The following is a 15,188-nucleotide window of genomic DNA, read 5'->3' on the forward strand; positions in this document are numbered from 1 at the left end:
TTAGATATTTTAAACGCCCTAATGTATGATTAAATAGTTACTTTGATCTTTATTTATTTTTTAATGTTTTGACCCTCAACGTTTCATTTTAGGTGAAAAAATACCTCTGTAGATGAAAATTATTAGTTGACAAATGATTAACGCTCCAAAATAGGATAATTTTTACCCTAAAATAAAATATCGAGGGCTATAAAAAAGAATAAATATCAAAATGACTATTTTAGTAAATATTAAATATCAATTTTGGCATTATACCTATTTTAATTTATGTTTTTTTTCACTCTTGTATATATTATGTGAATACTTTAATTAATTGGAATTTAGATAAAATATTACGTAAATTTATTGTGTGACTTTAATGGTTAAAAATGAATATTATTTTCTTAATATCTTGAGCAATTGCATCTATAATTTGTGTATATTATTAATGATTACAAAATATAAAATATTATGTAATCTTATATCATAAGACATATAAGAACACTTATAATAATAAAAAGAACAAAAAAATCTTTGTCAGCTCAGTTGGATCTTAATTGGTAGATATTCACATTTAGGTTACATTATTTATTAGTATGTATTTTTATATAATTACTAGTATTTAATTTATTAATTAATTAATTTAAATTGAATATTATATAAAATTATTATTAGATAATTTTTTAAAAAATATTTATTTAAATAAAATTGAAATTTTTAATTTGAAGAGTTTTCATATTTCATTGCACTAGATTAATTAATATTTATCTATATATTTTTTATTCACATGTATTACTTTAAAAAGATTAGGTAAGTGAGGGAGACAAGGTGAGTTTGCAAGCACGTGATGAAACACATAAGATTCACAAAAGAAAGAATAAAATAAGGTTTGGCAAGTTGCAAAAGATGTCATACTTTGTCTTACACAAAAGAGATTAATGTATGTAAAAGTAGTTGGGTTGGAATTTGTGGAGTCTGTTTTTTTTAATTGATTTATTAATTTAAATAATATATTATTGAAGTTTATTACAGATAAATCTTTTCGATTGTATTTAGGTTTAATGCAAAAATAAGTATTAAATTATACTCAAAATTAAATTTTAATGTTTAAAGATTTTTTCTTAAAAATAGGTGTTTAATGTTTCTGACATTATACTTTTAGGTGTCTTTTGTTAAATTTTATCGTTAAATGACACGTGTCATGTTTATAAAAGTTTTAAAAATTTATTAAAATTTTATATGCCTAACACCTGTCACTTAATTATCAAATTTAATAGTGTTAACGTCCAGACACCTAAAAGTGTAACATTAAAAACGTTAGACAACTATTTTTAACTAAAAAATCTATAGGTATCTAAAGTTAATTTTAGGTAACTAAAGTTAATTTTAGGTACAGTTTGGATACTTATTTTTACATTAAGCATTGAATTTATTTAATTTATACTATTAATATTTAAACATTAACAATTGATTGAGTGATCTTAGTGATAAACAAATTATTGTTATCCTTAAAAGATTTAGATTTAAATAGTTATATTTGTAGAATATATATATATTATAGATTAATATGTTATAATATTTAATCAGAAAAAATACACGAATATGTTATTTTATTAAACTATCTCTGTTATAATTTTTTTTTAAATAAAATTAACCTTCAAATTTAAAATAAAGTATATTAGTATGGAAATCTATAAAACTCTTTTTATTAGAATTTATAATATATTATGCAACGTAAAAGCAAAAATATATATTATTTATACAATTTATGTATATATTAATGTATTTTTGTTTATGATAAAGTATTTTTCATCAAGTCGAGTCAAATGATGATTTAAAGTTCTTATCTGGATCAAATTATGATATAACAGTCTTATAAAAATTCAATAATCTATAGAATAAATTTTTTAAAACTTTCAACTATGATCATATATTTATGAAGAATAAATTAATCCAAAAAAATAGTCTTATAAAAATCAATTATGTTCATGTATTTATACTGTAATTATGTATAAATTTAATTTAAATTAAATTTGATAATATTCATACTCACATTTCTCTACATGTTATGGTTAATGTCCAAGCTTGAAAATTAAAGTTAATTTTTTTATTAGTTTGATGTGAATATAAAATAATATTTTTGCATTAATTTTGACTGAAAAAAGCAAAGGTAGAGGTGAAAGCATCCTAAAACCGGCATTACTGCCTTCAATATACAGGCAGCCCCACTCCCTACTTACCTGCATTCCTGCCCGCCTGCCTGCATTTTTCTGCTGCCCTACATTTAATATAATATGAGATCATATATATATATATATATATATATATATATGCTTACATAACTTGACAGAAGACCACAATCCACACACATGCCATGAAATTAAAATGTCGTCAGAAATGGCATTAATTCCTCTCACGTTTTCAACTGTCAATCAACCTTCCTCCATGAACCTCATCTCCAGCCCTATTTCTTGACTCAAATTCAGTGAGAAGGATGGGATGAATTTGTCGTTTTGATTGAATAATCACTCTTGATGAATCTATAGTCAATTGAGAAAGACAAAATAATTTTACCGCTAGAAAAAATAAATTCTTACTCTTAATAAATTCAATCTCAAAATTTTGAATGATCTTATTTGAGAAAAATGTATTAAATTCACCAGTAAAAAAGATTGACATTTTATTATTGATGAATTCTTATACCAAAATTTGAGTGGTTCATTTTTATGAACTTGAAGAGTTTATCTCTTAATAATTTTATAACCCTGATCTGAGTGATTTATATTGAGATAAATATGATAAAATTACTTGCGTAATTAAGACAGAATAACCACTTTCTATGAAAGACAGGGTGATGCCTTTCTAATACACTTACCAGATTTCTAAGGATATGCGGGCAATATATATATATATATGTAGTAAACGACTGCACTTTGTGTCACTGACTATGCTTTGCATTGCATAACTGTGCACAATTATTAACAACTTTTGAGTTGAACATTCACTTTCAGCGGCTATATTGTCCTGGAGTATGCTCTCGAATGCCTGTTTTCAGTGAAATCGGATGTTTTTAGCTGTAGAGTCTTGCTACTGGAGATTGAGAGTGGGAAGAAGAACACTGGTTTTTATCAGTCTAATTCCCTTCAACTCGTCGCCCACGTGAGTTTCTAAACTGCATTAACAGTTTACTTCATAAATTCAAACTGGTTTACCATTCAGCTCAAATACTTTCTTCAATTCGTTATTTTTCTTGTGATTGAAGGCATGGAGTTTGTGGACAAGCAACAGTCCAATGGGCATAGTTTATCCAACGCTGGAGAAAGTGCCTACACATTTGGCAATCAGATATGTTAACATAGGGCTACTTTGTGTCCAAGAAATTGCAGACGATAGACCGATCACGTCCGATGTTTTCTCGATGCTTACCAATGAAAGCTTGACCTTACCTTCTCCTAAACAACCAGCTTTCTTCAATGCAACAGGAATGGCGGAAGACAACTTGGTAAAACAGAGCAGGACTGAAATTTGTTCTGTAAATGATGTAACATTTTCAGTCTTCGATGCTCGGTAATACAAAGCAGGTTTTTAGTAGAACTACAATATTCCTGAGTTAACTCTATCTGAGATAAGAACTATTTAGAAAGTCAATGAGATGCTATTTAGATTTTTTCCCTTTTATGCTTTGTTCTTAAGCATTATGGAATATATTAATGGGATTTGCGGAAGGCACACCAAGTAAGAGAAACCAAACCATGGAGAAGCAAAAGAGAAACGATGGAGAAGATAGTATTTCGGTTTACAGAAAAAATATTATTTTACCGTGAGTTGGGAAAATTTCATTTATGGGTTATAAATTTTAATTAGGCTCAAATATACAAAAGGTGTCCAACCTATGTCTGTTTTTTCAGTTTAGTGTCTAACGTTTATTTTGTTTTAGTTTGGTGCCTAATGTTTTATTTTGTTACTCAAAATAGGTCAAGCCGTGACGGATCGTTAATTTCTTCCGTTAAGTGACACGTAAAAATAAAATAAAAAAGAAAACACATAAAATTCGAAATAACCCCAAAACTTTAAAAACCTTCATTTCAACCTCTAAACCCACGTCGCCCTCCACCATTTGTCGTCGACGAAGCTCCACCCGACCTCACCTCTCCTGCGACCAAAACTCTTATGAAATCATGAATGATCAATGGTCGATCGACGGCGAATCGACATTTTATACCCGCGAACCCTAGGATGAAAATCGTAATCCCAAGTGATTTCGACGGCCAATCGACTACAACTACAACAACCTATAACTAGGATGATGACAATGACTACGTCGGCGACGGTGATCGTGGCCAGAAAGGGCGGCGACGGGGGTTAGTGTTAGGATTTTAGGGATTTTGTGGTTTTTTTTTGTAATTTAAAAGAAATAAGGATTTTTTTATAAATATAAAAATATTTTTAATATTTTTTTAAAAAATAAATTTCAAAATTACGAGATTCCGACTTGTGTCACTTAACGGAAAAACTAACGGTCCATCACGGCTTGATCCATTTTGAGTAAAGGAATAAAACGTTAGGCACCAAATTAAAACGAAATAAACGTTAGACACTAAACTGAAAAACGGACATAGTTTGGACACCTTTTGTGTATTTAAGCCTTTTAATTAAATCTTAGTCATCTATTTATTTAAATCTAATGATTATATATTAGTGTAAAACTTATTAGTTTTACATAGTGTAAGTGGATCATATCCCTATATATATTTTGATTTATCGAGGACTTAAGTGGATGAATGAAATTAATTGTGTGTCATGAGTTCACTCATATCTTAACAAGTTCAAGATCCATTCACTTAGTTAAGAGAATAATTACACATTGTCTTTATGTACTAGTTCTTGGTACGTCTACTAGTGCTTAAGCTGTTAGTATTGCTACTGTTCTTCTCGCGTCTTAACTTCCAATTCTTCATTTTTACAAAAAAAACCTGTCGCATTAGTGGGGAATTTTGGCAATACAAAAAATTCTACATTGGGTAGGTATTATTTGGCATGGTCAGATTCAATTCGTGTGCGTTTCTTTTTAGATACGATCCTTTCGATAAAATATTATTTATTAGGGTTTATATTTTACAATTTCTAGCTATTACAAAATATTTATTATGGTTTATAGTCATTAAAATAGTATTTATGACAATTAATTATTTTGTAACCACTATTAAATTTTTTACTATTTCATATTTATTTTAAGCTTATAAATAGAGAGTTCATTTTCAACTTTTGTATATCACCAATAAAAATAAATTTTCTATCAAATGTATTCTCTCATAAGCTCTTTAGCTTTTTCCAAGTTATGTTTCTTAGAGGATAACAATACTACCTAAGTCCATTCTATTTTTGGGTGACGAAATTTAGAGGAATCGTATTAACCTTGGGTGGTAGTTCATTCATTATAATAATTATACATATAAGAGAGAATTCACTTCTAAAGCAGTGAATTACCACTATATGAATATTATTATGTTTGATTATTTTATTTAATATTTTCTAATTAGTACTATCGTTTCATTTTACCAATAATCACGTATTCCTGTCAGAAATCATATTAAATGAATGTGAAAATTAGAGGATATAAATTTACAAAAAAAAAAAGCCTTTTCTAAAGATTTCTATACACAAGAAATAAGCAATAAACGTACTGTCCACGTAAAAGATCAATTTAAAAAAAATCTTAAAGATAAAAAAGAATCACTACAACTTTGTTAATTACGATAACATCCAATCCAATTTATATTCCTAAATTACTAATTAATCTATCTGTAATGAAAAAGATAGTTGTTATCTTTGAGGTTTTCATATTTAAAAAAGATAGTTGTTATCATTAAAGGTTCTTATATTTGAGTATTAAAATTTATAAAAATATTTGAATTATTATTGTCAAATGATAATAAATATTTATAATAGATACTATTTTATAATTACTTTAAATTAATAATAACAATAATAATGGTTGTCCCTTGTTCCCATATGTAATAGGATAAGGGAGATGTTAAATAGTAGGTTGCCCTCAACATTAGATTGAGAACAGCTTCCGTAGGAGACCTTCAAATTATGAAATGCTATTCATTGGACTCGATCCCACGGCCTCAAGATTAATAATAATAATAATAATAACTCTATATCCCTAAATAAGTAACCATAATTCTCATTTCTCTATTTTTCTTCTTTACAACATTATTTTTCCCATTTTACCTCTAAATTACATAAAATTAACTTTTATTACGATTTTACCTCGCACACTCTCCGCCGCTAGACGAAGCCTCTCTCATCACCGCTCTGTCCCCAAACTCGTAAGCCCCCTCTCTTTTGCCTTCGAGTTTCCCTACAGGCCACGATATTAAAATCAAGGTAATTTTGAAACCCTAAACTGAATTTGAACATTGCTTTACGCTTTGGGTCGTGAGAGAGATTTTGAGTTATATGATCTCTGCCTCTGCTTCGCTCTTCTATATTTGATTTGTGGCCGCGACCCGCTGCTATTGAGGCCTTTAGCGCCGCCGCTATTTGATACTTCTTCGCACTGTTTCTTTGCTAAATCCATTAAATTTTACCCTTTGTTGTTTACAGTTTCTGGGTAAGGCCTGGAAAAATTGCATTTGCAAGGGTATAGAAATCACACACAAGTGTCAAAACTACCAACAATATGGTAAATTTCACTTCTCTATATCACTTTAAGCTCTAATGGTTAACTTAAACCTTGTTCTTAGAATTGCCCGTTAAGGGATTAGTCCTAGTTTACCTTCTGTTGTTGCTGCTTTTTAATCTTGAAACAATAGCTTGTAATGGATGCTTATGCTTTTCCAGTCGGGCAGGAAAGAAACTGTCTTGGATTTGGCTAAGTTTGTAGACAAAGGTGTGCAGGTCAAACTCACAGGTGGTAGACAAGGTCTGTCTGCTAAGCTTTCGGTTTTCAGTTTTTATCATTCTGAAGGTTTTTATGGGGATATAAAAGGACTGATTTGGTAATTAAGAATCGAATGTTATATGGGTTTAGATTATGAGTGATGGTGAAGAATTACTATATAGAAAGAATTTGACATCAGGAATCTAATGTTACCTCATCAAGTAATAGTACCTTTTAGGCTGTAATGCCAAGTATTGCACCATGTAATGTTTCCTAGATGTATGGCAGTTGTTTTCTTTTTCCCATTGTTTAGTCGAGTTTATGTATTGTCTTTTTCATGAGCCGTTTTTCCTGTTTCAGTCACAGGGACCCTAAAAGGATATGACCAACTACTAAATCTTGTCCTGGATGAAGCTGTAGAGTTTCTTCGAGGTAATTGCCTCTGGCACATAGTAAACATGCTTATTGGTGTGGTTTAATACATCTTGTTAGCTTTTAGACTATATTCTTGCTTGTATATTTACCTATGTAACTGTTTGTAGTTTCATGGTATGTTGTTCTTATTGTTCATTTTTCTTGAAGTACCCATGTTAACTCTCCAAGGAGCACTAAATACATGGAAGAAGAAATCATTTATGTGTTGGACACATACCTTGTCTTACACTCTCGGCCAAGTGCAAGTAGCATAGGTTCAATGCAGAGTATTTCACTTTTTTCCTCACATAAATTATGTTGCACTTTCTCTTTGCTCCACCTCTTCTAAGGATTCTTCTATGCATTGTCTACCATCAACCATCTCATACTACAAAGAAGTGTTTACTTCTTTTTCTGTCCACGATAAACAAAAAAAATAGTAGGCTGTGCTTCTGATTTAGTGTGCCCTCTTAAATTGAAAATTGCAATTTTGCTGTGTGATTGTTGCTTACTGCCCTTTAATTAGCTTCAAAAGCACTGGGGAAACAGATGAAGTCTGCTCCATAAGCTTCCTATAGAGCTACAAGATTTCTCCATCAATTAACTTTTTGAACTTGTGCTTCTTAATCTAGGCAAAAATAAGCATGTTTATAGAGCCCTTCCATTACACATGCTTACTGCATGCTGAGCAATTAGTATCAGCTCATTGAGATAAATTCTTGCAGTAGTTGCTACATCTTGCCAAATAGTTGTTGCATGGCAGTTTTGGGGATCTGATCATTGTTTGGTTGAGTGTGGTTACTGTTTATGCAATTTCTTTATGTTTTACCCACTGAGGGAATTTAATGTTTCCCCCCTTTTTCTCTCTTTAGTACATCTCCTTTTTTAATGGAAAACAATGGCTTTATGGATAAAATCTTAAACGTGTAATCTGGATGGCCTACTTATCGGATGGTCTGTTTACAGAATTGAATTTGTAGGCAACTTTTTATAGCAAATTTTCATGAAAGTATTTAGTCAATTCTTATTCTCAATAGGCGAAACTTTCTGTTCTCTAGTTCTATTTGAGGTGTAAGCAATTAAGAGTGTGGACAGTTGTGAACTGAAACTTGAAACTTTTGGTAGGGTTTGGTATCTGCTTTCCTTTCTTATGCAAAAAAAAATTGATTCGCTCTTCTATTTATGGATACTCTGCAGACCAGGATGATCCATTGAAGACTACCGATCAGACTAGGCGTCTTGGTTTGATAGTATGTTATTTCTTCCCTTCTCTACCCATTTTACAGTTTATTGTTCAATTTTATGTTGCTATTTTGAGAAGTAATCCAATTTTTTTCCATCAATGCATGTAATTTCTCTGCTGGAGCTGTATAGATTTAATAACCTGAACCTATGACCTGAGAATAGTTTGGCTGTCTACATGTCTAAACCATATTCATGTGAAATCCACTTGAGAAACTTTAGTGTCAAGATCATTGTGTTGTTAGGTATAGGTATCAAATTTCCAAATGGTAACAAATTCAGCATTGACAAGATTGTTTAAAATTTGCCCAAGTTGCAGAGTCTATGCTACCTTATCGTTCATAGGCAATGTAATCAAAATTGTTGTTTTTAATACTGTTTTTTTCAGTTGAGTTTGTCACCGCAACTGAATCACTATTGCTTCATGACATTAATATTTCATGCTTTTCCAACAACTTTAAGCAAGAATCATTGGCATAAAATATTGATTATTGAATTAAAATTTGTGAAGAAAGATCAAATCCATGTGTACTAAAGATAAAAAATGGAATGATTATGTGTTATATACTATAAGAAATAATAGGAAGTGATTGTAATAAAAACCCAAAGGGTTTATAGGATGCAAGTTAATTATCGCATTTGAAGTAGAACAATATGTTAATTATTTCATGCAGGTTTGTAGGGGCACAGCGGTTATGCTGGTGTCACCAACTGATGGCACAGATGAGATTGCCAATCCTTTCATCCAGCCAGATGGAGCCTGATCTGATCCCTCTTCAAAATGGCCGCATTGCATCCCTTCGCTGTTACATTCGTACATTTTCAAGTCTGCTTTTCTCTGTGCATGTTTTTATATCTTGAAAGCTATCAACACCAAAACAGCAAACCTTAGTATTTCGAAGTTGAAGCACCGTAGTCACCAGTATAGCATTGGGGTGTTTAAGAGAATCATTTTAGACACTGTCGACGAAAAATGTTAGAACAAATGTCTGACTTTTGGCACTTTATTACGTTTGTCCCTTGAGTGCTTACTATTACTTGTATTTGGACTTTAGGCATAATTCACTTGCCCGTCTGCATGTTTGTTGTTTCAAGTAGTGAGGAGTGAACATCAGAAGTGCCATGCTTATATTTTGTTGGACAAAGCAACAAATAGTGGAACCATCATCCATCTTGAGGTACATTTTGTGTTGATTACATCCAAGTAGCGGTCATTACATCGTTGTCGTTGTCGCTTTCAAGAGTGCATTATCAACAAGTTATTCTGGTCTTATGTTGATAATGCCTCTCTAGCTTATAATCACTCGAAAGTAACCTTCCCCTTTCTGTCAAGATGTAGGCTAATTTGTCTTCAAAAATTTTTCCTTCACTGCTTACAATATATCTCTTGAGAGGTTTGGAAATGCTTAATTTTTTAGGACTAAAATTATTATAATAAGTATTTCAATTTAATCAATAGTTAAACTTGAGTAAAATAAAAATAAAACGGTATGTTGGGTATGCTTTTGAAATTAAAAAAATAATCACGAGAATAGATGGAATATTAAATAGTAGTTCGACATTCGCACATATTACTAAATGTGTTAATAAATTTGTATATGATTTGTGTTATAAAGTTAATATATATGATTAATTTATTAACTTTTAATTTCAAACAACGTAAAAGTTTGCTTTTATTTTATGCTATTTTGTAATATTTTGTTGAATGGCTCCAGCATAAGAAAATTATTGACAGCCTTTGATGATGATGATGTTAATATTAATAACAAATACCAATAATAATAATAATGCGTGCTGACGATGCCTTCCGCAAGGGTGGCAACCTTGCTTTTAAATGATGCTCCACATGCTAAAATTACATTATAATCCCTTTTTATTATTAAAATAATAAATAAATAAAAGAATAATACTAAATGCTCCTCTAGGGCACCTTTCCCCCAAGAAAGCATTCTTACTATTTCAAAACTAATAAAAAATTAAAATTATTTTCATTTTAAATAATTTAATTATAATTTAATGATCATTAAATACTTTTATAATTATTAAATGTACCAAACTTTTTAATTTTGACACTTCTTATAATATTATGGTAATATTTTATAATAATTTAACAATAAATCTATTATTTTTAAAAAATTAATGATTAATTATAATTCAATTATCTTTAACTATAAAAATACTATTTTTATTATATAAATAATAATCGATTATATATATGTATATTCGGTTTCCAAGCGTACAATGGATTTGGACTTTACCCATTGTTTTTCGGGCGACAGCTAAGTTAGCTTGGGAAGAACGATTATGTGCGACACTGTTTATTTAATTTTAAACGTAATGCTACTTTTCCCGACGAAGACTACAATCGTCGCTAATTATTACTTATGTATACAATCGTCACTAATTATTACTCTGTCGTCGCTAATTATTACTAATGTATAAACACAATTGTGAACGATCGTTCATTTATAGATTTTGTAATTTTTAAATAGAAGATCACAGAATTGTAAATCTGGAAGAAAATTGCAATTATCAATTTCAACAAATTTGTAATTTTTGAACAAACAATCTAAGAGTTACATCTGAATGGAAAATACTAAAATGAAAATGGCAGAATCCTAATACAATTCTTTTTTTCCAAGAAAAGGGAAGCAAGGTGAAAAATGAACAACTAGAAGAAGAGAGAATCATCTTCTTCAACTTCAACAATCTTGACGTGAATATTTTCTCTTCTTTGATTTAATTTTTTTTTAAAACGATCTTCTAGATCGAGCATCCATACCCAAAGCTAGCTAAAATTTCCAGGAGGTTGAAAAATGGTGAAGAAATATGTTTAATTTAATTTTGATTTCGATACAATATATAAATGATTCAGACTTTGATTATCTTCGCCGATTTAACAACTGGATTTTCCCTGGCGATGGACTCGCGCCCCACCGTCTTGTAATCGTAGCTGCAGTCGTGTCGATCCGAGTACCGATGATCCGCACAGAAAAGCTCCCCGCACCTGCATCGAAACCCGGTCAACCCGACCCGTTTCTTGCATCCGGAGCAACGGTTCACCACCTTTTTCTCCGTACCAGCAACCAGTTTCGCACCCGCGACGCGCGAAAACGTTGCCGTTCTAGGCGGTGAACAATCGGATCGCTTGTTTGGCGAACGGGACGGCGTGGATCTCGACGACTGAGAACTGGAACCAGCAACGGCGGCGGTTGTTGTGGTGGCGTTGAAGCAATTTTGACACATGTTGTTGGTGGCCGGATTGCCTATAACCCCACAATTGTTAACGCAAAGCGTCATGGTTTCTGGCACCTTGAAATCGGTCTCCTCCTTCTCGGTTCTTTGAGCCATCGTCTTCTTTCTTCTCGCGAAGGAAACCGATAATCAGAGGGAAGAAATAAGAGAAGATGGGAAAGAAAGACTCGAAGGAAACGGAGACGATGAGATATTTAGGGGCTTTTGCCCTGGAAAGAAACGGGGAGATCGAGAGGTCGGTAATGGCGATGGAATTTGGACCGCATAGTATTACGCTTATATATATATATATATCAAATTGTATTTCCGAAAACGATTTATGTGTTTGGTAACCACGCAAATTATTTTTTAAAGTCGAGTTAAATTATAGGATAAATTACACAATTAACATCTAAATTATTATTTTTGTTATGTTTTGGCATTCTAGCTTTTTTTTAAATAATACTTAACATTTAGTTTAAGTTTCAATTTAATACTCGTCGTTAAAAATTTAACATAACTACTAATGTGATATTTTTTTTATTTTTTCAGTGATGACATGATATTACCTTATAGAAACACATTAACATTACTATTAAGTTTTTAATGATGGGTATCAAAATTTGATACCAAAATGAAAAAATAATAATAGTTTAGATATTATAAGTGTAATTTATCCTAAATTATTTCATCAAATGAGAGGTAAAACTTTTTCGATGTTATTTTTATTTGATTTGACTATATAATTAGACATGAGTATATTGATATGAATTCGACGAGTTTAGATTTAACCCGATCAGATTTTATATATTCAATTTAAAAAAATAAGGTTGAAATTGAATTCAAATTTAAAATGAAAAGTATATAGTCTTACTCGAGAACAATTTTATAATTAACTTTTATACACTGAAGAATAATTGCTATAATATCTCTCTAACTATACTTCTTTTAATAACATACCTATTTTATCTAATAAAAAAATAAGAATCATATGTATGTATAGAATCAATTCGTGTAAATTTTCACGTTAAAAGTCAAATCCAACTTTGGATTGAAAATAACTTAGCTAAACCCGAATCAAGTGAAAGATAGAGGAATATCATATTCGAGTATAGTTCGAGTAAACCAATAACTCGACCTGACCCATCATCATCGTTATATATATTCTTAATTAAAAGAATATCGACTTTTTATTACTCTATTGTATTTGCGACGTGCTATTACTTTATATAGCTACCATATAAATTGATTTATCGATTAATTCTAATTAAATATTATAAAAAATTATTATAAAACGATGTTTTTAGTTTAAAATTTTATATTTACAATAAAAATTAAATATATGAAATTACGTTAAAAAATCTAACATCTTATTTTATAAAATCGATCCATAATTAATGACGTGTTTTAATTAGTTAATCGTCACTAGCGAGGTCACTGTGAAATGCGCTTACGCGTCTTTTTACTTCGTCAACCGCGCATCATAAAAATTCCTATAGTTATTGCCTTTTCTCGTTCCTTTTTTCCCTTCTAGGGTTAATTGTGGATAGAAAACCTCAAACTATGATTCAAACTTTATATTAGTTTTAACCTTTTAAAATATTTTAATTGAGTCCTTAAATTGTAAATATCGTATAAACCAAATCATTTGTGCTTAACAAATGGACATATTGGATTTAACATGCCTAAAATTTTCTTCTAAAATTTTTGTCAACATTATTTTTTTTACATATCAAATCTGTTGTTCATGTGGTGAATATATACATGGCGGACTTTCATGGGGCCACGAGGAGCCTTGGCTCCCACCAATTTTTTTAAAGTTTTAATTAATATTGATATATATATATATATATATATATATATATATATATATATTGGAAAATAATTAAATAAAAATTTACTCGACCTCCTCAATTAAAAAAGAGAAAATCGCCTCAGTGACCAAAAAAAAGTTATAATATACGATTTTAACCAACTTTTTTTGGATTTGCCAAAATGACCAACAAAATCGCAACGCGAAATAAAAATCGCAACGCGATCCCCAGAATCGCAAATCAGTTTCCAAAATCGCAACGCGATTCTTGAAAATCGTAATGCGATAGTACAAATTCGCATTGCGATTTTCCAAAATCGCAACGCGAATATGAAAATCGCAACGCGAACACATAAATCGCAACGCGTATCCGTAAATCGCAACGTGTATCCGTATATCGCAACGCGTATCCGTAAATCGCAACGATAATACATAAAATCGCAACGCGTATCCGTAAATCGCAACGCGATATTTAAAGCGCCATTATAATCGCTACGCGTATTTTATTTTCAAATTACAAAAACCAATATTAAGACAAAATCCCGTAATCGCAACTCATAACCTAAAACCTAAAATCACAACTCAGTCCCATCTCCATCTCTCACTCTCTACGGCGAAGAAATCTGTCCCCATCTTCGAAGATTTCCGTCCCCATCTCCGGCGAAATCCCTCACAACCATTCACGGTCAGAAATCCCTCACAATATTCAGAAATGGAAAATCAACCTCCGAGGGTTAGTTTTTTTAATTATTTTTATTTTGAAATGTTTGCATTATTGTAGGTTTTTCATATTGAAACTGATGATAAGTTTACTGGTCATTTCAATAATAGATTAACCATTTCACTTAGATTTCATTTCGCGTTACGATTCTGTCGTTGCGATTTTCATTTCGCGTTGCTATTCTCTCGTTGCGATTTTCAAGTTAGTATTTGTCTTTGTCTTTGTTCTGTCTTTTGGTTGAAGTAATGCAATCCATTCAAGTTTCAATTTGCAGAAGAGTCGCAACGAGATAAATGAAAATCGCAACGAGAGAATGACTGTCGCAACGAGAGAAATGAAAATCGCAACGAGAGAATCGCAACGCGAAATGAAAATCGCAACTAGAGAATCGCAACGCGAAACCAAAATCGCATTGCGATTTTCATTTCGCGTTGCGATTCTCTCGTTGCGATTTTCATTTCGCGTTGCGATTCTCTAGTTGCGATTTTCATTTCGAGTTGCGATTCTCTCGTTGCGATTTTCATTTCAACCAAAAGACAAAACAGTGTTGCAAATTTTAGTTTCAAGAATAAACTACTACTTTTTATGTTTATTGTTTTTGGTATATATTCACAGTGTAGTTTTTGGTATATCTAACTTGGTATGTTTATTGTTTTTGTAGAAATTTTTTTCGGCTCAATTGACCTTGAGAAATAAAGTCAGCCTGGCCACTACAATTGCTTCGAAGCTTTCACCTGCTCAAAGACAATTGTTTGAGGAAACCTGCTTCGGGCCATGGCTGAGAGTACAGCATCCGGGTGGAGATGCTAATTTGACCCATTTGTGGCTTCAGACCATGACATCAAATCTACCCGACATTATACAACGTGGTGAGGAAGAGATATGGTTTCATTTTC

General features: G+C 31.1%; 2 protein-coding genes across 2 annotated transcripts; one reads left to right on the plus strand and one right to left on the minus strand.

The window, feature by feature from the left end:
* Positions 1–6,273: 6,273 nt before the first annotated feature.
* LOC120188844 (sm-like protein LSM7) lies at positions 6,274–9,603 on the plus strand. Its single transcript, XM_039192231.1, has 6 exons — positions 6,274–6,372; positions 6,592–6,670; positions 6,829–6,910; positions 7,229–7,300; positions 8,480–8,532; positions 9,199–9,603. The coding sequence occupies exons 2-6, from the start codon at positions 6,668–6,670 to the stop codon at positions 9,286–9,288; spliced, it is 300 nt and encodes a 99-aa protein (XP_039048162.1). The 5' UTR covers positions 6,274–6,372; positions 6,592–6,667; the 3' UTR covers positions 9,289–9,603.
* A 1,736-nt stretch (positions 9,604–11,339) lies between these two features.
* LOC120188802 (zinc finger A20 and AN1 domain-containing stress-associated protein 5-like) lies at positions 11,340–12,023 on the minus strand. Its single transcript, XM_039192195.1, has one exon. The coding sequence runs from the start codon at positions 11,873–11,875 to the stop codon at positions 11,396–11,398; it is 480 nt and encodes a 159-aa protein (XP_039048126.1). The 5' UTR covers positions 11,876–12,023; the 3' UTR covers positions 11,340–11,395.
* Between the last annotated feature and the right edge of the window lie 3,165 nt (positions 12,024–15,188).

Source organism: Hibiscus syriacus, unplaced genomic scaffold (assembly GCF_006381635.1).
Source record: "Hibiscus syriacus cultivar Baekdansim isolate YM2019G1 unplaced genomic scaffold, ASM638163v2 tig00116951_pilon, whole genome shotgun sequence".
Lineage (NCBI taxonomy): Eukaryota > Viridiplantae > Streptophyta > Magnoliopsida > Malvales > Malvaceae > Hibiscus > Hibiscus syriacus.